Genomic DNA, 22,990 nt, shown 5'->3' with positions numbered 1-22,990 from the left:
ATCTATTCCATATGCACTCAAAGTGCTAGTTAGAATGATAAGAAAACCAAAAGGGATGAAGGGGATACAAATTGGCAAAGATGAAGTAAAGGTATCACTATTTGCAGATGACATGAAAGTCTACATAAGGAACCAAAAAAATTCTGCCAGAGAACTTCTCCGGTTGATAAACAGCTTTAGCAATGTGGCCGGATATAAAATTAATTCAAATAAGTCAGCAGCCCACTTTTATACAAATGATAAACATGCTGAGGAAGAAAGAAGTGAAAGAACTTCCTTCACAATAGCCACAGATAATATAAAACATCTTGGGGTAACATTAACCAAACAAGTGAAAGATCTTTATGATAGGAACTTCAAGTCTCTCAAGTAAGACAGCAAAGAAGATCTTAGAAAATAGAGAGATCTCTCATGCTCACAGATTGGCAGAATTAATATAGTAAAAATGGCCATCCTACCAAAGGTAATCTACAGGTTGAATGCAGTCCCTATCAAAATCCCAATTTTCTTCAAAGACATGGAAAGTATAATTCACAAATATATTTGTAAAGGCAAAAAACCAAGAATAGAGAAAACAATTCTTAACAATAAAGGATGGCTGGGGAATGACCATCCCTGACCTAAAGCTCTACTAGAGTGCAATAGTGATAAAAACTGAATGTTATTGTTATAGTGACAGACAGGTTGATCAATGTAATAGAATTGAAGACCCAGAAATAAAACCACACACTTGATCTATGACAAGAAAGCCAAAAATACACAATGGAAAATACAAAGCGTCTTCAATAAGTGGTGCTGGCCTAACTTGCACCACTAGTAGAAAAATGAAAATAGAGCCATATTTACCAACATGAATAAAGCTCAATTCCAAGTGCATCAATGACCTCACCATAAAACCAGACACACTCAAGTTAATAGAAGAAAAAGTGAGAAAGAGCCTTAAAGTCATTGACACAGGGGGAAATTTCTTAAAAAGAACTCCAGTGGCTTATTCTGTAAGATCAAGAATTGATAAATAAGACCTCATGAAACTGGAAAGCTTCTGTAAGGCAAAGAATATAATCAATAAAAAAAATAGCATCCTACAGATTGGGAAAAATTTGTGACTAACCCCACACCTGATAGATGACCAATATCCAAAATATATGAAGAACTCAAGAAGTTAATCACCAAGAAACCAAACAACCCCATCTAAAAATGGGATATAGAGCTAAACTGAGAATTCACTAGAGAGGAATCTTTTTTTTTTCCCTACCCCCTCTGCTACCTATTTCTTTTTTTTTCTTTTTTTCTTTTCTATCTATATTAACTTGAGTATTTCTTATATACATTTCAATTGTTATTCCCCTTCCTGGTTTCCGGGCCAACATTCCCCTAACCCATCCCCCTCCCCTCCTTCTATATGGGCTTCCCCTCGAGATCCTCCCTCCATTACCACCCTTCCCCCAACATTCACGTTCACAGGCTGTTCAGTCTTGGCAGGACCAAGGGCTTCCCCTTCCCCTGGTGCTCTTACTAGGATATTCATTGCTACCTATGAGGTTGGAACTTAGGGTCAGTCCATGTATAGTCTTTGGGTAGTGGCTTAGTCCCTGGAAGCTCTGGTTGGATGGCATTTTTGTTCATATGGGGTCTCGAGCCCCTTCAAGCTCTTCCAGTCTTTTCTCTGATTCCTTTAACGGGGGTCCCGTTTTCAGTTCAGTGGATTGCTGCTGGCATTGGCCTATGTATTTGCTGTATTCTGGCTGTGTCTCTCAGGAAAGATCTGCATCTGGTTCCTGTCGGCCTGCACTTCTTTGCTTCATCCATCTTATCTAGTTTGGTGGCTGTATATGTATGGGCCACATGTGGGGCAGGCTCTGAATGGGTGTTCCTTCTGCCTCTGTTCTAAACGTTGTCTCCATATTCCCTGCCAAGGGTATTCTTGTTCCCCTTTTAAAGAAGGAGTGAAGCATTCGCATTTTGGTCATTCTTCTTGAGTTTCATGTGTTCTGTGCATCTAGGGTAATTCAAGCATTTGGGCTAATAGCCACTTATCAATGAGTGCATACCATGTGTGTTTTTCTGTGATTGGGTTACCTCACTCAGGATGATATTTTCCAGTTCCATCCAAGCACCTCAAGAAATGTTCAAAGTCCTTAGTGATCAAAGAAATGTAAATCAAATGACTCTGAGATTCTACTTTATACCAGTCAGAATGGCTACGATCAAAACTTCAGATAACAACACATGTTGGTGAGGAAGTAGAGAAAGAGGAACACTTCTCCATTGCTGGTGGGATTGCAAATTGGTTCAACCTCTCTGGAAATAAATTAGGAAGTTCCTCACAAAACTGGAAAGAGACATATGTAAAAATCCAGCAATACCACTTTTGAGAATATACCCAAAAGATTCCCCACCATGCCACAGAGTCACATGTTCTACAATGTTCATAGTGGCCTTATTTTTTATAGCCAGAAGCTGGAATAAACCCAGATGTCCCAGAACAGAAGATAGGGTACAGAAAATATGGTTTATTTATACAACAGAATACTACTCAGCTATTAAGAAGAAGGACATCTTGCGTTTTGCAGGCAAATGGATAGAACTAGAAAATATCATCCTTAGTGAGGTAACTCAGACCCAAAAGGACACGCATGGTACTTTCTCACTAATAAGTGGATATTACAAAAAAAAAAAAAAACAAAACCAAAGATCCAATCCATAAAGCTCAAATATGTCAAGAAACTGAAGGGTCCAATGAGGACTCTTCAGTCCCACTTGGGAGAAAGAAGAAAGCAAGAAGGGAGGGACAGGGGAAGGAAAGAGAATGCGGGTGGAGGGAGAGGGGAACATGATCTGGTACTAGATAGGGGAAAAGGACTGAAGTCCTGAGGGCCAACATAAAGAATGGAGCCAGGAGACCACAGGAGAAGGGAGGTTGGGAGGACTCTCCGGACTGTACCAGAGACCTGGGAAATGAGAGACTCTCAGGACTCAAAAGGGGAACCCTAGAGAAAATGTCCTACTGTGGAGAGAGAAAACTTACTGACCCTACCTCTAGCAGAAAGTCAGGGGATCAAGTAGGTGATCGGATTGCTATACCACAGTCACAGCTCTGACCCACAATTCTTGTCTGAAAGAAAGTATGGAAATAGAGATGATCCTAATGAAAAGAAGGTCCAGTCCCAGGCCTAAAGTGCGCTTTAGCTGAAAAAGAGACCACGAAGGATCCCATTCCTGAGGCTATGGGGCATTCAGAAAAAGAAACATATCATGACTGCCCACCAAAAATCCAACAAGCAGCTGAAAGAGTTAGATGCAAGTATGTGCACCCAACTGATAAACAGAAGCTTCTGACCCCTCTGGATGAAATAGAAAAAAGCTGGAGAAGATGAGGAGGAATGCAACCTGTAGGAAGACCAATAGTCTCAACTAACATGGACTCCCAAGATCTCTCAGACAATGAATTACCAACCAGGCAGCAAATATAGACCAGCTGAGATAAAGATGCCAATTCGTATACAGCAGATGACTCCCAGGTCTGGGTTCAATCAGAAAAGTCCCTCAAGGGACTGGAGGTCCCAGGAAGTTTAAAAGTCTGGCAGAGTGGGGAAATCCTTGTGGAGAGGGGGGTGAGGGAGGTGCTATGGCATTTGAAACAGTTGGGTGGGGCCTGGACTGGGAGCTGAGTGAAATCTGGGATGTAAAATTAAGTAAAAATAAGTGAAAGATATGACAGAATGAATGAGAGATAGAATACACCCAATGCACAGGAAAGCAGTCGAGGAAAAAAGTGGCTACAAGAAATAGAAGTGGCCATTAAAAGTATCCCAACCAAAAAGAGCCCAGGAAAAGATGGGTTTAGTGGAGAATTCTATCAGACCTTCAAGAAAATCTAATGCCAACACTGTGCAAACTAGTCCACAAAATAGAAAAAGAAGGACATCTACTGAATTCCTTCTATGAAACCACAATTACACATATACCTAAACCAAACAAAAACCCAACAAAGAAAGAGAACTTCACAACAGTTTCCCTTTATAATATCGATACAAAAATACTCAACAAAATTCTTGCAAACCAAATCCAAGAACACAACAAAACGATCATCCATCATGATCAAGTAAGTTTCATTCCAGGAATGTAAGGATGTTTCAATATACAGAAATCCAACAATGTAATCCACTATGTAAAGTAACTCAAAGAAAAAAAACACATGATTATCTCATTAGATGCTGAGAAACCACTTGACAAAATTCAACACCCTTAAAAGTATTGTAAACATCAGGAATTCAAGGCCCATACCTAAACATAGTAAAAGCAATATACAGCAAACCAGTAGCCAACATCAAACTAAATGGAGAGAAACTTGAAGCAGCGCTATGAAAATCAGGCACTAACTTTCTCCCTTCCTGTTCAATGTAGTGCTCAAAATGCTAGACAGTGCAATTAGACAACAAAAGGAGGTCAAAGTGATGCAAATTGAAATGGAAGAATTTTTTTTTTTTTTAAGGAAAGGTCCTTTTATTGGTGTGGACGTGGAGCACGGGCTAGTCCATGATAAATGATAAAAGAGAAAGATCCAGAGGGGCCAGCTCTTTCCTGCCCTGGCGAAGGCTCAGAGTGAGGCCTGGGCACGAAGGGACCTGGGTGCCGGGCCTGTGGGTGGGAAGGAGCGATAAGGCCGGTCGGTGTGTTGGGGGCCCAGCCCTCCCTAGGCTCTGGCCCCCGACGAGGTCTTGCTGCAGGTGGGGGACACCACTGTGCTTTAAAAAGCATCTACCGACACCTCGCGGCTGGGCTTGATGTCCCTTTAACCAATGCTTGACACGAGTTACAGCATGAATAAACTCAAGGAAAATAAATACATGGGTCCTATGAGATTGGAGGGCGTGGACTGGATGTAGGAGGCGGACTGCGCTTACACACCTGGGTGGGAGCGGACACAGCTGACAGACGATGGGTGATTCACAGGACCTAGGTGTCCTCGGGCATGTCGGGGCTGTCAGTCCCGGCCACCTTACGGGGTGGCGCTGAGCTCTCGCCCTCCGCCTCCACCTGCTCTTGGTCTCTCTTCTTGGCGGCGTTCTTTTTGTCCCATTGCTGGTGCAGGTACCGCAGTAGGATGTTCCTCTTTTCTGTCATGGTGATCTGCTCTGACGGGTATTCTCCGGTCGGCAGGTATACTGAGGGACGGCGGTTCGAGGCCTTGCACACGGAGTCCTCGTGGAACTTGCTGAAGTTGCTCTTGTTGTAGACGGGCAAGCCTTTCAGAAAGTCTGCTGCCCGGGCCACCGTCGCTGCACAGCCACCTCCATGAAATGGAAGAATTCAAAATATGACTATCTGCTGATGATATGATAATATAAATAGTGAGCCCAAAATTTCCACCAGAGAACTCCTACAGCTGATAAACAAATTCAGCAAATCGTCTGGGTATAAAATTAACTCAAACAAATCAATAGTTTTCCTCTATTCAAAGGATAAACAGTCAGAAAGAAATTAGGAAATGACACTGTTCACAATAGTCACAAATAACATAAAATACCTCTATGTGACTCTAACCAAGCAAGTGAAAGATCTGTATGACAAGAACTTCAAGTCTTTGAAGAAAGAAATTGAAGATAATCTCAGAAGACCGAATGATCTCCCAAGCTCATGGATCGGCAGGATTAATACTAAAAATGGCCATCTTGCTGAAAGCAATCTACAGATTCAATGCAATCAGCATCAAAATTCCAACTCAATTCTTCATAGAGTTAGAAAAGCAATATGAAAATTCATTTAGTATAACAAAAAAACCCAGGATAGTGAAAACTGTCCTCCTCGCCAGCATCTGCTGTCACCTGAGTTTTTGATCTTAGCCAATCGCACTGGTGTGAGGTGAAATCTCAGGGTTGTTTTGATTTGCATTTCCCTTATGACTAAAGATGTTGAACATTTCTTTAGGTGTTTCTCAGCCATTCGGCATTCCTCAGCTGTGAATTCTTTGTTTAGCTCTGAACCCCACATGTGGCCCATACATATACAGCCACCCAATTAGACAAGATGGATGAAGCAAAGAAGTGCAGACCGACAGGAGCCGGATGTAGATTGCTCCTGAGAGACACAGCCAGAATACAGCAAATATAGAGGCGAATGCCAGCAGCAAACCACTGAACTGAGAATAGGTCCCCTATTGAAGGAATCAGAGAAAGAACTGGAAGAGCTTGAAGGGGCTCGAGACCCCAAAAGTACAACAATGCCAAGCAACCAGAGCTTCCAGGGACTAAGCCACTACCTAAAGACTATACATGGACTGACCCTGGACTCTGACCCCATAGGTAGCAATGAATATCCTAGTAAGAGCACCAGTGGAAGGGGAAGCCCTGGGTCCTGCTAAGACTGAACCCACAGTGAACTAGTCTATGGGGGGAGGGCGGCAATGGGGGGAGGGTTGGGAGGGGAACACCCATAAGGAAGGGGAGGGGGGAGGGGGATGTTTGCCCGGAAACCGGGAAAGGGAATAACACTCGAAATGTATATAAGAAATACTCAAGTTAATAAAAAAAAAAAAAAAAAAAAAAAGAAAACTGTCCTCAACCATGAAGTAACTTCTGGGGAAATCACCATCCTTGAAGTGATCTCAAGCAATAAGACAAAGCAATAGTGATAAAAAAAAATGTATGGTATTGGTACAGAGACAGACAGGAAGATCAATGGAATAGAATTGAAGAAGCAAAAATGGACCCACACACCTGTGGTCATTTGATCTTTGACAAAGGAAATAAAACCATCCAGTGCTAAAACAGTAGCATTTTCAACAAATGATGCTGGTTCATCTGGAGGTCAGCATGTAGAAGAATGCAGATCGATCCATTCTTATCACCATGTACAAAGCTTAAGTCCAGGTGGATCAAGGACCTTCACATAAAATCAGATACACTCAAAGTAATAGAAAAAATGGGGAGATCCTCAAACATAGGCACTGAGGAAATTTTCCTGAACAAAACATCACTGGCATATGCTCTAAAATCAAGAATCAACAAATGGGACTTCATAAAATTGAACTGTCATTAGTACAAAATATCAATCAACATATTGGGAAAAGATTTACCAATCCTCCATCTAATATTGGGCTACTATGAATTCAGAAGTTAGCCTCCAGAGAATCAAATAACCCTATTAAAACATGGGGTACAGAGCTCAACAAAAATTTCTCAACAAGATAGATAAACCCTTAGCCAGACTAACGAGAGGACACAGAGAGTGCGTCCAAATTAACAAAATCAGAAACGAAAAGGGAAACATAACTACAGATTCAGAGGAAATTCAAAAAATCATCAGATCTTACTATAAAAACCTCTATTCAACAAAACTTGAAAATCTTCAGGAAATGGACAATTTCCTAGACAGATACCAGGTATCGAAGTTAAATCAAGAACAGATAAACCAGTTAAAAAACCCCATAACTCCTAAGGAAATAGAAGCAGTCATTAAAGGTCTCCCAACCAAAAAGAGCCCAGGTCCAGACGGGTTTAGTGCAGAATTCTATCAAACCTTCATAGAAGACCTCATACCAATATTATCCAAACTATTCCACAAAATTGAAACAGATGGAGCCCTACCGAATTCCTTCTATGAAGCCACAATTACTCTTATACCTAAACCACACAAAGACACAACAAAGAAAGAGAACTTCAGACCAATTTCCCTTATGAATATCGACGCAAAAATACTCAATAAAATTCTGGCAAACCGAATTCAAGAGCACATCAAAACAATCATCCACCATGATCAAGTAGGCTTCATCCCAGGCATGCAGGGATGGTTTAATATACGGAAAAACATCAACGTGATCCATTATATAAACAAACTGAAAGAACAGAACCACATGATCATTTCATTAGTGCTGAGAAAGCATTTGACAAAATTCAACACCCCTTCATGATAAAAGTCCTGGAAAGAATAGGAATTCAAGGCCCATACCTAAACATAGTAAAAGCCATATACAGCAAACCAGTTGCTAACATTAAACTAAATGGAGATAAACTTGAAGCAATCCCACTAAAATCAGGGACTAGACAAGGCTGCCCACACTCTCCCTACTTATTCAATATAGTTCTTGAAGTTCTAGCCAGAGCAATCAGACAACAAAAGGAGATCAAGGGGATACAGATCGGAAAAGAAGAGGTCAAAATATCACTATTTGCAGATGACATGATAGTATATTTAAGTGATCCCAAAAGTTCCACCAGAGAACTACTAAAGCTGATAAACAACTTCAGCAAAGTGGCTGTGTATAAAATTAACTCAAATGAATCAGTTGCCTTCCTCTATACAAAAGAGAAACAAGCCGAGAAAGAAATTAGGGAAACGACACCCTTCATAATAGACCCAAATAATATAAAGTACCTCGGTGTGACTTTAACCAAGCAAGTAAAAGATCTGTACAATAAGAACTTCAAGACACTGAGGAAAGAAATTGAAGAAGACCTCAGAAAATGGAAAGATCTCCCATGCTCATGGATTGGCAGGATTAATATGGTAAAAATGGCCATTTTACCAAAAGCAATCTACAGATTCAATGCAATCCCCATCAAAATACCAATCCAATTCTTCAAAGAGTTAGACAGAACAATTTGCAAATTCATCTGGAATAACAAAAAACCCAGGATAGCTAAAGCTATCCTCAACAATAAAAGGACTTCAGGGGGAATCACTATCCCTGAACTCAAGTAGTATTACAGAGCAATAGTGATAAAACTGCATGGTATTGGTACAGAGACAGACAGATAGACCAATGGAATAGAATTGAAGACCCAGAAATGAACCTACACACCTATGGTCACTTGATTTTTGACAAAGGAGCCAAAACCATCCAATGGAAAAAAGATAGCATTTTCAGCAAATGGTGCTGGTTCAACTGGAGGGCAACATGTAGAAGAATGCAGATCGATCCATGCTTATCACCCTGTACAAAGCTTAAGTCCAAGTGGATCAAGGACCTACACATCAAACCAGACACACTCAAACTAATAGAAGAAAAACTAGGGAAGCATCTGGAACACATGGGCACTGGAAAAAAGTTCCTGAACAAAACACCAATGGCTTATGCTCTAAGATCAAGAATCGACAAATGGGATCTCATAAAACTGCAAAGCTTCTGTAAGGCAAAGGACACTGTGGTTAGGACAAAACGGCAACCAACAGATTGGGAAAAGATCTTTACCAATCCTACAACAGATAGAGGCCTTATATCCAAAATATACAAAGAACTCAAGAAGTTAGACCGCAGGGAAACAAATAACCGTATTAAAAAATGGGGTTCAGAGCTAAACAAAGAATTCACAGCTGAGGAATGCCGAATGGCTGAGAAACACCTAAAGAAATGTTCAACATCTTTAGTCATAAGGGAAATGCAAATCAAAACAACCCTGAGATTTCACCTCACACCAGTGATAATGGCTAAGATCAAAAACTCAGGTGACAGCAGATTTTGGCGAGGATGTGGAGAAAGAGGAACACTCCTCCATTGTTGGTGGGATTGCAGACTGGTAAAACCATTCTGGAAATCAGTCTGGAGGTTCCTCAGAAAATTGGACATTGAACTGCCTGAGGATCCAGCTATACCTCTCTTGGGCATATACCCAAAAGATGCCTCAACATATAAAAGAGACACGTGCTCCACTATGTTCATCGCAGCCTTATTTATAATAGCCAGAAACTGGAAAGAACCCAGATGCCCTTCAACAGAGGAATGGATATAGAAAATGTGGTACATCTACACAATGGAATATTACACAGCTATCAAAAACAACGAGTTTATGAAATTCGTAGGCAAATGGTTGGAACTGGAAAATATCATCCTGAGTGAGCTAACCCAATCACAGAAAGACATACATGGTATGCACTCATTGATAAGTGGCTATTAGCCCAAATGCTTGAATTACCCTAGATCCCTAGAACAAACGAAACTCAAGACGGATGATCAAAATGTGAATGCTTCACTCCTTCTTTAAATGAGGAAAAAGAATACCCTTGGCAGGGAAGGGAGAGGCAAAGATTAAAACAGAGACTGAAGGAACACCCATTCAGAGCCTGCCCCACAGGTGGCCCATACATATACAGCCACCCAATTAGACAAGATGGATGAAGCAAAGAAGTGCAGACCGACAGGAGCCGGATGTAGATCGCTCCTGAGAGACACAGCCAGAATACAGCAAGTACAGAGGCAAATGCCAGCAGCAAACCACTGAACTGAGAATAGGTCCCCTGTTGAAGGAATCAGAGAAAGAACTGGAAGAGCTTGAAGGGGCTCGAGACCCCAAAAGTACAACAATGCCAAGCAACCAGAGCTTCCAGGGACTAAGCCACTACCTAAATACTATACATGGACTGACCCTGGACTCTGACCCCATAGGTAGCAATGAATATCCTAGTAAGAGCACCAGTGGAAGGGGAAGCCCTGGGTCCTGCTAAGACTGAACCACCAGTGAACTAGTCTATGGGGGGAGGGCGGCAATGGGGGGAGGGTTGGGAGGGGAACACCCATAAGGAAGGGGAGGGGGGAGGGGGATGTTTGCCCGGAAACCGGGAAAGGGAATAACATTCTAAATGTATATAAGAAATACTCAAGTTAATAAAAAAAAAATTTCTCGACTGAGGAATATCGAATGGTTGGTAACACCTAAAGAAATGTTCAACATCCTTAGTCATAATTGAAATGCAAATCAAAACACCCCTGAGTTTCCACCTCAGACCAGTCAGAATGGCTAATAAAAAAAAATTCAGGTGACAACAGAGGCTGGCAAGGATGTGGAGAAAGAAGAACACTTCTCCATTGTTGGTGGGAGTGCAAGTTGGTACAACCACTCTGGAAATCAGTCTGGAAATCATGTTACAACCACTGTGGAAATCAGTTCCTTAGATAATTGGGCATTGCACTACCTGAGGACCCAGCTATAATACTTCTGGGCATATATCAAAAAGATGCTCCAACATATAACAAGGACACATGTTCCACTATATTTATAGCAGCCTTATTTATAACAGCCAGAAGCTGGATAGAACCCAGATGTCCCTCAACTGAGGAATGGATACAAAAATGTGGTACACTTACATCACTGAATACTACTGATCTACTAAAAACAATGACTGCATGAAATTCATAGGCAAGTGGATGGAACTTAGAATATATCATTGTGAGTGAGGTAACCCAAAACACATATTCTATGCACTCACTTATAAGTGGATATTAGCCTAAATCTAGGATTACCCAAGATATCCGTTTGAGAAGGGGGAAAGAAAAATATTCATAGGATGAGATATGGAGACAAAGTTTGGAGGAGATACTGATAAGAAGGCCATCCAGAAACTGCTCCTCCTGGGAATCCGGCCCATATACATACAGCCACCAAATCCAGACTATATTTTTGATGCCAATAAGTGCATGCTGGCAGGAGCCTGACATAGCTGTATCCTGAAAGGCTCTTCCAAAGCATGACAGAGCATACAGAGGAAAAAGCTAGCAGACAATCATTGAACCGAGAATGGGATCCCCATTGGAGGAGATAGAGAAAAGATTGAAGGAATTGAAGGGGTTTGCAACCCCATAAGAACAACAATACCAAGCAACCATGGCTCCCAGAGACTAAACCACCATCCACAGAGTACACATGGAGAGACCCATGACTGCAGTTGCATTATGCAGCAGAGGATTTCCTTGTTGGGCACCAATGGGAAGAATATCACTTGACACCCCCCCCAATTGGTAGGTAAATGTTAGGCCAGGGAGGCGTGAAGGGGTTGGTGGATGGGTGAAGGAACATCCTCATAGTTGAAGGGGTATGGGGAGGAGGAGGGAGTTTATGGATGAGAAACTGGGAAAGAGGATAACTTTGTAATGTAAATAAAATATTCAATAAAAATGCAAAAAAAGAGTAGTGAGAGGTTAAAAGTGGGGATGTTATGGTATATGGTGGCTGGTATTTGTGTATGACAGTTTTACTAGCACAGTTTGACAGAGACCTGTTTCTGTTACTAGCACAGTTTGACAGAGACCTGTTTCTGAGAGAACCAGCTTGGCACAGATAAAGACAGAAAGAGCCATGGAATGAGAAGCGGCCAGAAGGTTAGAACATGTTGCCCATTTAGTATGAGGTCATGCAATACATTTCAGACAGATGGTGAGAGAAGCTGGTTTGAATCAGTAAGCTTGGAAGATCAGGTAGTACAGAAAGTAGAAGCTTCCAGGCATAGGTCCAAGGACAGTTAGTATAAAGAAGGAAATGCACTGGGTTAAGCACAAGTGATGTACTTGAACAGCTTGGGTAGGACTTGGGTAAGACTCAGCAGTTTATGTGGAGAAGTAAAAGTGATATTTGCATTATTAGACTTCATTATTAAAATATGATTTTACATAGCGATTGTCTCTATACATTCATAGAAGGATCTATGTGCTCATACCTTGATTCTAGTATGTGGTATATTTCTTCCCTTTCATAATCATTTTGCTATTGCATCTAAAATGCTGAGGAGGAAGAAAAAAAGAGACCGTGTGAGTATTTCTTTGTTCTAATAGCAATAGATTTGAAAGACATCCTCAGTCTACTCTGTTATATAAGAAGCAAGAGCGAGAAAAAGAATCAAAAATACAAATTTATTCTCTTTAAAACTACCTATAATTTTCATGAAAGAAAAATAAAGAAACACTAGGTGGGAAAAGGGAAAATTCATTAATTTGTAGACACTTAGTTACATATACAGAAAATATCAAATAAACTGTCAAATGCATATTTATTTGTGTATAGATCAAGATACAAAACCAACAAACAAAAATCAACTATATTTAACTTGGTCAACATTGAGCTAAATATAAAAGAAAGAAGTTATCTTGCAATAACTATAAATGGTTCAATAACATTTCTAAGAAAAATTTAATTTAGAAGGCGAATTAACACAAAACAAAACAACTTAAAATGCAAATCTATCCCTACTTCACTAGTCACCGTAAATTATAAAGCTAAATGCCCTTTTAGAATATTTTTATATGTGGTTTTAAAGAGAGCTAGCCTCAGAGCCCTATTCACCTTCTACTTTTGCTATTCTCTTTAATCATTTGCTGTGGTAAGTTTTGTGTTTGATTATAGTTCAACTCACATGCACTCTTAGGAAATATTAAGCTTAGAGTATGTCCATGGAACTTTCTAGAGCAAAATGTCCTTTCTCACAACTGGTTTTAATATAATCTTAGAACTACATTCTAGGTCGTTCAAGGAAGGTAGGCAAAGTACTATTGATGAAAAGAAGAAACAAAATTAACATTGATTAAATTGTTACAGAAAATTATTAAATATTTTATAATGAATACATGATTATAATGAGCAAATAATATAAATTTGCCATTAAAGAATTTTTATCCAAGTGGCAAAAATGGATCACAAAAGTAAAATGATAATGTAAATAAGTAAGCAGCATGGAAACAATCAGGTAGAAAAATAATGAAATATATATCATAATATACTCTCCTTGGCATGCTAGAACAAAGTACTTTGAACTGTGGTATGAAAGATGGAATGGGTATAAAAAGAATCGAAAAGGTCTGTTTCTCCCATTTATGGGAAAACTTTGGGAATTGTAGACCCTAAATCTACTCATGTGTGAAGTCTTGGCATAATAAGACTTTACATCTACTAAGATCCCATTTCCTTGGTAACAGATAATTTCTTATTGTGCTCTGATGTGGTGGACAATGTAGCCCTTTGAGAACTTGTTTCTATTATGTAAAGTTAGCTTCCATTCATGGTAGTTCTCCTCCTTACGATCTTATTTCTTTTCTATATTTTTATTGAAAATAGTTTCTGCTTTCATGCATTATATCCCTATCACTGTTTCCCCTCCGTCCAATCTGCCCTAGTCCCCACCAGTACTTGCCCTATCCCCCAGATCTAAAACCCTGGAAAAGAGCAGGCTTCCAAGAGATAAGAACCAAACTGGAGAAATCAAAGTACAGTAAGACAAGTCAAAGGTCCCATAACAAGACTGGAGAAGGCAACCCACAGGAAGAAAAGAATCCCAAGAGCTGGCAGAAGAATAAAAGGCAGACTCACTCCCACTGTTATGAGCCCCCCACCACCCTCAAGCCCCTTGCTTGCTGCTTCAATCTCTGTAAGCTGGTAAGAGAATGACTCCTGCTTAGTGAATTCAGTAGGCCACGTTTTACTGGTGGTCTTTCTCCATTCTGACTCCTACGAACTTTCCTCCCCATCTTACTCAGACTTCTGCAATCTCCTAGGGGAGAGACCAGATAGACTTCCCATTTGGATTCTTTCTTCACAAATGTTTCTGGTTCTCTGTGCCACCTCTCATCTGCTGCTAGAGAAAGCCTCTCTGATGAGGTCTGAAGAAGACACTGGTCAATCAGTCAGTAGAGCAGAATATTATTACGAATAATTTCATTGATTTTTTTCTGTTTTGTTTTAAAGTAGTATTTGATCCTGCCCTAGGTCTCTGGACTACGGACTCTCTGCTTCCTGGCATAGAAGCCAGGGAGTAGGGAGTGTAGGGAGTAGACTTCTTCTAGTGGATGGGCCTAAAGTTAAACCAAACTTAGTTGGTCACTCATTCATATTATGACCCACTATCACTTCAGCATATTTTCTAGGCAGAACAGTTTGTAGATCAAAGAGTTTGTAACTGAGTTGGTGTCCAGATTTTTCTTACAAAGCTTACAGCGTATCTTCTCATGCAGAAGAGAGTAGAACATAGGGGTGAAGTCTCCAATTCCACATTATCTCAATCACTGTATGTTCAGTGAGGTGTGTGGATGTTGTCCTTAGTAAAAGAACTACACTGTACTACCCTGTCAGTTATTTGTGTATATATGTATATATATATATGAATATATATGTGTGTGTGTCAGATCACTTATAATACACATATTTATATAATATCATGTATAATATATAATATAATATAATATAATATACACATATATACGATTGGAAATTGGTCCTTGTTACAAAAGATGGTAAGCTTGCACCCCATATCCTTTAGTGTGAGGATTCCTCCATGAAGGATACCCTCATAGATTCCCCTGCACTCAGTTCCCACAGCATATTCAATAGCCCCATATTCCAGCTGACTCTCATCCTTCCCAGTCCCATCTGCCCCCGGTCCATCTGCAACATTTATTCAATTTTACCTTCTCAGGGAGATTCGTGTGAAGCCCATCTAGAGTTTTCCTCTTTACATAGTCTGTACTTTTTCAGCTTTAAAAAAATGACATATTTTTAGGCAAACAGGTTCAGCTAAAAAAAACAGAACACTCTGAGTGATATAACCCAAACACCAAAAGAAAATTATGATATATTATGACATATATTCTTTTATAAAAGTATGCTAGGTGTTAATTAAAAGATGGAAGGAACTGAAGGGGATTGCAACCCCGTAGGAAGAATAGCAATATCAAGCTACCCCATAGGAAGAATAGCAATATCAAGCTACCCTGTAGGAAGAATAGCAATATCAAGCTACCGGACACCCCAGAGCTCTTAGGGACTACACCACCAAGTAAAAAGTACACATGAATGGGTCTAAGGCTCCAGCTGCATAGGTAGCAGAGGATGGCCTTATGTGGCATTAATGGGAGGAGAAGCCCTTGGTCCTGCTGAGGCTTGATGCCCCAGCATAGGGAATGCTAAAGCAGTGAGGCCAGATTGGGTGGGTGGGAGAGTACACTTATACAGACAAAGGGAGGGATGATGGGATGGAGGGTTTGCAGAGGGGAGACTGGGAAGACGGACAACATTTCAAAGGTGAATAAATAAAAAAACCATTAAAAATATAACATGAAAATGTTTTCCCCTTATATCTAGTTTTTTGAGTTCTTTATATGTTTCGTATATTATTACTCTATCGACTATATAGTTTATGAAAAATCCTTTTCCACTTTATAGTCTATGGCTTTGTCTGAACCACTGTGATTTTGTTATGAAGATTTTTGAATTTATACAATCCCATATATTAGTTGTTGATCTTAATTCCTATTCTAACACAGTTCTGTTCAGGAAGTCTTTTTCTGTACCAAGGAACTCAAGGCTGTTTCAAACTTTCTCTTCTATCAGCTTCAGTGTTTTTGGTTTTTGGTTGAGGCCTTTGATCCACTTAGAGTTGAGTTTTGTTCATGATGATAAACACGGGCCTATTGGGGGTGAAGTTTGTATCTTGAAGAAATATGTATATAGTTATCTATGTGCAAAGCAACAATGTTTTTGTTATGTCTAGAAACTTTATTAATAACAGACCCAGAATAGGCCTGTTTTAAGATGATTTTCTATTTGTGAACAACAGTAAAGAAGATATGATCAAATCTGTGTTAAACTTGTGATTCTGAATTATATATCCTTTCATACACATCCCCTTTTAGACAAAAATTACATTTTCACATGTGCTGTATAAATATATGTAAAAGTCTTATAGGAATACACTTTCTTCATCCTAAATTTATTTCATTTTTCCTATATGTTTAAAGAAATTAAATCATTTTGATGGGTTGACTAAATCTTTTTTCTTAGTGAATAAATCAGTAGGGTGTGGGAGGGGAAAGAATATGACACAAAACATTGTGTTAATTTTTAAATGAGAAAATTATAAAAAGCACAGTCAAATTCATCAGGAATTTAGGAAATATTTAATCTTTTGGGTTTTTATATTTTGACATGTATCTTTCCTATTTTACAATGATCACAAATGTTAACATCCCAATGTCACAAGGCCTCAGCCTTAGATGAATAATTAATTATAGGCAATGATTGGCTGGTTGTGGAGGAGATTGAATATTCTCCCAGGAAAACACAACTGAAATACATTCCCAAATGTTGGGCTCATATGAATATGAGCAAATCTGAGTTGACTCAGCAGGTTGTATACACCTATATTCATCAATATTTATTATGATATATCTGCATTTATTTCTATTTTGGATGCATAATTTTGAATAAGATACATGTACACACATACACACATATGGATAACAATTAAAGAGGAAAGTGTCATTAAGTTGAGAACTTCTGATGGACATAGGATGAATGGCAGGGGTGAGGATGTAAGGAGGGAATGATTTAAATATAGTACTCATATAAAACTTAAAAAATATAATTATTGCTAAATGTTTGGGTGGAGGAGAAGCCTTGGATTTTTGTTGCACACACTCTCAATAAATACATCTTTTTCATTAGCCTTGGTGCTCCATTACAAAAAGCTGAATACTGATAGAACTTTACCAGAGGAGTATATAAGAAATAAATGGAGTGACACCTGCAAAGATTTTATGTAATTATATACACAACCCTTTAGATAAGCACTTAGCACATTTATATTTTAAATGAGTAAATATGCAAATAAAATCTATTGTTTTCCATTATGAAAAATAAATTGCTATTTTTTCTGAGTAAATAAATAAAAGAAAATAAATCAGACTAGTAAGGAAGACAGAGATAGATCAATGTTAGATAGATAGAAAATGATAGATAGATAGATGTTGATATATCTATAATAGATATATAGCTCTCTAAATGCATGTATTTTATGAATATTAGTTCATCTCTCAGCCCCACTCTAAGAAGCTTCATTGTGCAGAGAATAGTGTCTAACAGAAAAACTCACAACTGGACAAAGTTCAGATAAAATGAATCCATGAAGTATTCTACCATAAATGGGTCACATTTATCACACATCTTTCTCACAAGGTTAAGAAAACATTGCAGAATAAAGACTGAAAAGATTGTGAAAATCAGAGGTCTGCGATAACTGGCATTAAGGATATGGCATGACCAGAAACTCCTAAAGTCACAGCTGCTATGGTTACTTGCACAGGACCTTAAGGAGATCAAGGCGATCAACCTTCGAGCTTGTAGGTTAGAGAGAATAACTAGGGTTCTACCTACAAAAGAGGAGTTACAACACTTGATAGCTGCTAGGGGAAGAAGAGTCAAGTTTCCTAAGTGATATTATTCTTGATCGGTCTATGATGCTTCACTAAATGGTGCCACCAAAAGTACATATGTGCAGAAGTAATTGGTTAAATGAGATATTAATTTGGCAAAGATATGATGAAGTTGAGAGTGGAAACTGGAGCAATCAGTGGGCAGGTTGGGAGGTAAATATAATCAAAATACATTGCATGCACTCTTGAAATTATCAAATAATTAATGCATTTATTATGTTTAAAAAGAAAGACCTTGTATGGTAAGGACACAGAGAAAACTGAGTTCCTATATTACACTTTCATCTCCTAAAATATCTTACTTGGTGTTGTCAAAATCATTGTTTGTGAAGAAATGTAATTCTGTTAAGTTCTTCAAGATGTATCTGTGCTCTGTGAAAATAAACTTTCTTTTTCCCCTGTATGAATAATAAGATATATTACTAAATATGAAAAAACATCCACTGAACAGTGACAAATCATTTTTATTCTCTTCTGTGCCTCCACAAAATGCAGCATTGTTCTTTGATTAAGATTATGGAATGGACTCAGATGACAGCTCACAAGTGTGCATCTTGATCAAAACTATTTTATGACTATTCAAATTAAATTTGTTTCCATTGAAATCAAATAATGTTTGTGGAAAGTTTTACTTTTTCCTGAAAAAATAAAAAAAAATGAACTCTGTTTTGAAATTATGTCATTGACTACTTAAGGTGATTTTTATAAACAATGTTCCAAATAGAGTGGAAATATGTGATGGATAAGTATAATTTATAATGCAGTTCTATATGTATTCATCTAATCATGTTGCATTTGTGTACTCGAGGAATTGAAGAAAATTCAATAAATATGCTGTAATGGTGTTCTATTCCACAGTATTACTCACTTCTCAGTATGATGAAAGAGAAGAATTAAATGAGCTCAAAGGAATCTCTCTTTGTCATTGTATCATATGTCCTAATAGAATATGCTTAGTTTGTATAGAAATTTTGCAAAGACTTTGTTATTTACATAGGCTCAACGTAGATTACAATTTTTCATGTCAGTAACTGGAAATGTTAAGAGACTTATAAAGAAGTTATATGACTAAAACTCTCCATTATCAAGAAATATTCTAAGAAAAAATTAAGAAGGAATTTTCTAAGGAAAATGTTTTTAATCTTCCTATTGGTAATAAATTTGAGAAAGCAGGAGATACATTGCTTCTATTTAAATGAGCTTCACATTGTCATATAAACAAATTATATTATCCTTATGATTCTAGACTTCAAGCTCTGAAGTGCAGACTCAAACCTTCCAATCTAATAATTCAGAGGTGAATTATGTCTATTAATTTTGTTCAAGATCCATATTCTTATTCCAGGTCAATAATTTGGAATAAATTTGGAATAAAGCCCAATAAAACTTGGGCTTTAAGCTGGCATTTTAAAATTACATAATATAGGAAATGACTGAAACATTCACAAATTCATGTGTTGTCTCACACGGAAATTCAGACATACTTGGCTGATTTCAGCTACTCCAGTTGGAAAAACATGATGTGCTTGTGCTCAAGAGGTAAAATTGAGTGCCCATGTCTTTACTTCCTAGGAAACCATATGTCGAGGAGAATTCTACTAAACACAGAATACTATTTTAAAAAGATGTATAAAATTCTTTGTCTTAAATTAGAAGCGATAGTTAAAAGGGGTTCTTAAACCATGCTGTTTTTAGACTAGTTGACATTTTTTAATGGTGATCCAAAGTTGTGAATCTGTTTAGTTGGAAAGAGAACAAAATCACTCAGATGCTGTTCCTTGGGTCATGCTATCATATCTTCCTGGATAAACAGTCTTCTATGTTACCTTCTTCATATAGAGCATGACAGAGATAATATTAGGCTTATTTTGAAAATTACCATCTCTGATTTAGCTTTTAAAATATAATATTGAAATATTGTAAGTCAACTGTAGAGTTCTCCCCCTCCTCCCATGCAAAAACATGAACATAAACTAGAACATTAATGTTCTAGTTTAATCTCAGGTGTAATTACAATGGTTTATGAAATTGATCAACTAATGCATTTGAAATAAAAATAAAAGCATCCTTGTAGCTATCTTTGTAGGAATGGAAAGAAGACATATTCCAGAAGGTTGGTCATGATTAGCATACACAGTGAGCTCCCGGTGAGTGAATGACCCTATCTTCATTCACAAACTATATTATTCCAATAAGACCTACTACATCCAAAGCTGACCTATGATCTCTGTACACACACATGAACACATGTCTATGCACACAAAAGCATGTCTACAAAATAATAGATGCAGTTACAATAAGGCACCACTTAGTTTATGTTGATTTCAATTAAAAATTATGCTTCTGTGCAAAACGGTCTTTGTGTAATCATTGTCACATAGTGAAGAAATAACTTAGGTGAATAGTCATGTTTTTAAAATTATCTCTGTGTTTATTGCCACTATAATAACAGTAATAAATTGATAAATCATCTATCTTCATCATGGTTGATGTTTGATACTGATGACATCTAATAAATGCTGTTGGTTTTTATTCACAACATAGCTATTTTTCTTTTGGAAATAATATAATCTAACAATTTCTTTGTATGTATATACATACTGTATTTTCCCTGTGATACAGCTTAACCAGCTGATGGCTCATTAAGAAAATTACAGGGGGGAGGGGGATGTTTGCCCAGATACCGGGAAAGGGAATAACACTCGAAATGTATATAAGAAATACTCAAGTTAATAAAAAAAAAAAGAAAAAAAAAAGAAAATTACAGGTTTCTGAAAGTTAAGCCTAGTTGTGTCCCTTCCCTGGGAGTGAACTGAAAATAAACTCAACTCAGTGACAAGGTTGCAAAAGCAGTTCCATTCAGTCATCTGAGGCTGTCTTGGCCCTCTCTTTACATCTCATGTGGTCTTTATTTCTGTCTGCCTCTTCTTGTCCATGTGGAACTCTACTTTGGGAAGTTTTTTTTTTCAGTTGCTCCCTCTTCTTTTTCTTCATTCTACAGTCCTCATTGCCAACTGTGTTAATACCCTGCCCCACAAATCTCAATGTCACTGATCACAGTTTTCTTTCCTCCCGAGATGTTTTCTATCTACCATCCTTTCTCACTCTACAGAAGCACCTGTAAGGTCTCTTTTGATTTTAAATTGAATATATATATATTCAATATATATATATATATATATATATATATGTGTGTGTGTGTGTGTGTGTGTGTGTGTGTGTGTGTGTGGAGTAGGGTGGTGTCTTAATTTTTGAATGACACTTTGATAATATTGATGGCAACACATGTCACCAGGATGTAATTTTTTTACATTTTTAACATCTTTTGATTCTCAAAATGTGACAGTTCATATGATATTAGTGCTAATTATGATAAATTAATTATCTTTTTATTTATAATTACATGATTGCTCATGCCTCTTCCCTCCCGTCTAAAGCCTTCCATGTTCCCCATTGCTATCTATTAATTTAATTGCCTTTGTATTTTTAATTATTGCTACATACACATATATATGATGTATCATATTATATAAGCAATATATTATATATAATAGATATTAAATATAATAGATGTTATATAAAATACAACTTTCTCTGTTCACATGTTATTTGCTAATTAATATATATTCAGATGTATGAATTTCTCTTTAAGACTTATTCATTTCATGTAACATCTTAAAATTTAGGTAGATTAACTGTAATTAGAACTTGATTTGTTTTTTTGTTTATGCAGTCTGATCCTAAACTTGTAGTTACCTGCTTGAGCCTTTTGGTGTGGGGAGTCTAAGAATGAGGACCCGTTATCAAATACATCTTTATAATATGCATAATTCCTTCAAAGAATGACTTTTAATATGTCTTATTTTCATTATTACTGTAAATATTGTCTACATTGTTTTGTTTTTTTATTGTGGGCTGTTTACAAACACACTGCCTAATTTCCAAATATTTACTTTTCAATATTTAATTATGTAGCTCTTTTGACATTTATCTTTGATTATTTTTTTTATTTTAGTCCACTATGGTCAATCGTCTGTAGAATTTAAATCATGGCATAGCTTGTCATCAATGTTGGGAAACTTCCATAAGGATTTGGGGAAATTAAGGTATATGGTGGTTGTAGGGAATATTGTCCTATTGTGCCTCTTGTTTGGTTGTTTTGGTTATGTTCCCCTTGTACCTGTGCTTAACACAGTGTTTCTCTGTGTAACCTTGGATGTCCTGCAACACTCCTTATAGATCAGGGTGGCCTTGAACTCACAGAGATCTGCCTGCCTCTGCCTCCTCTTACTGTGCTTCTTAAGCCAGTATTTAAACTGTATTTTTACTGTGACACCTTCTAAGCCTTTGACCAAGATATCTCTATCTGTCTCAGAGTTCATCTACCTCTCCTTCAATTTTGTTAACTTCTTGATTTTTGAGTCTATATTATCCCTTAGAATTTAGTATTCTAAGTAAATTGATATTTTAGTCATTATAGAAAAAAATGAGACACCATGACAGTCATTGGTTCTTTGGGAACATTTAAAAAGAAAAATCCTTAGGCTAAGGAGGAGATAGTTACTGGCTAAGTGTCTGCTTCACAAATGTGAATCCCCAAGATGCATTTAAAGGTAAGGTATGGGTAGCAGCCTACCTGTATCTCCATATACAACATAGCCATAAGATTAAGGACTGATTGCAAATTGTTCCAAACATTATTGATGGGCCTGTATCATGTATACATGTGCACATTGACACACATGTGAGCAAACATGTATACATACATCAAGTAACACAGACATACAAAAATCAGAAGAGAAAATGTTTTCCTGACAAACTAATTATGGCAATATCTTTAGATTATTTTTCAGAGCTTGAGATTGTGTGTGTGTGTGTGTGTGTGTGTGTCTTTGTGTGTATTGGTTAAATGTCTGTGTGTTCATTTGTGCATCAGTAAGTTGTTTCTAAACCAACTTCTGATATGTCTGTTAAATGCCCTTCAACTTATTTTATGAAATGGGGTCTCAAATAAAAGATGAC

The 22,990-nt window shown here is 37.8% G+C and overlaps 1 protein-coding gene across 1 annotated transcript; it reads right to left on the bottom strand.

Annotated features, from left to right (window-relative positions):
* Positions 1-4,499: 4,499 nt before the first annotated feature.
* Positions 4,500-22,350, bottom strand: Dda1-ps1 (DET1- and DDB1-associated 1, pseudogene 1). The gene is made up of 2 exons (XM_063282794.1): positions 22,260-22,350; positions 4,500-5,294 (listed from the first exon to the last, which is right to left on the bottom strand). The coding sequence occupies exons 1-2, from the start codon at positions 22,348-22,350 to the stop codon at positions 4,960-4,962; spliced, it is 426 nt and encodes a 141-aa protein (XP_063138864.1). The 3' UTR covers positions 4,500-4,959.
* Between the last annotated feature and the right edge of the window lie 640 nt (positions 22,351-22,990).

Source organism: Rattus norvegicus, chromosome 2, assembly GCF_036323735.1.
Source record: "Rattus norvegicus strain BN/NHsdMcwi chromosome 2, GRCr8, whole genome shotgun sequence".
In the NCBI taxonomy this organism is placed as follows: domain Eukaryota; kingdom Metazoa; phylum Chordata; class Mammalia; order Rodentia; family Muridae; genus Rattus; species Rattus norvegicus.
The sequence above is the reverse complement of the archived record's forward strand: the minus strand, read 5'-3'. Positions and strand labels throughout refer to the sequence as shown.

Bases quoted from the DNA above. Each gene is read 5' to 3' on its own strand.
- Dda1-ps1 (XM_063282794.1), bottom strand. From the start codon at position 22,350: ATGAACTCTGAGACAGATAGAGATATCTTGGTCAAAGGCTTAGAAGGT. The intron at 5,295-22,259 runs GTAAGAGGAGGC...CATTTCATGGAG, and splicing joins ATACTGGCTTAAGAAGCACA to GTGGCTGTGCAGCGACGGTG.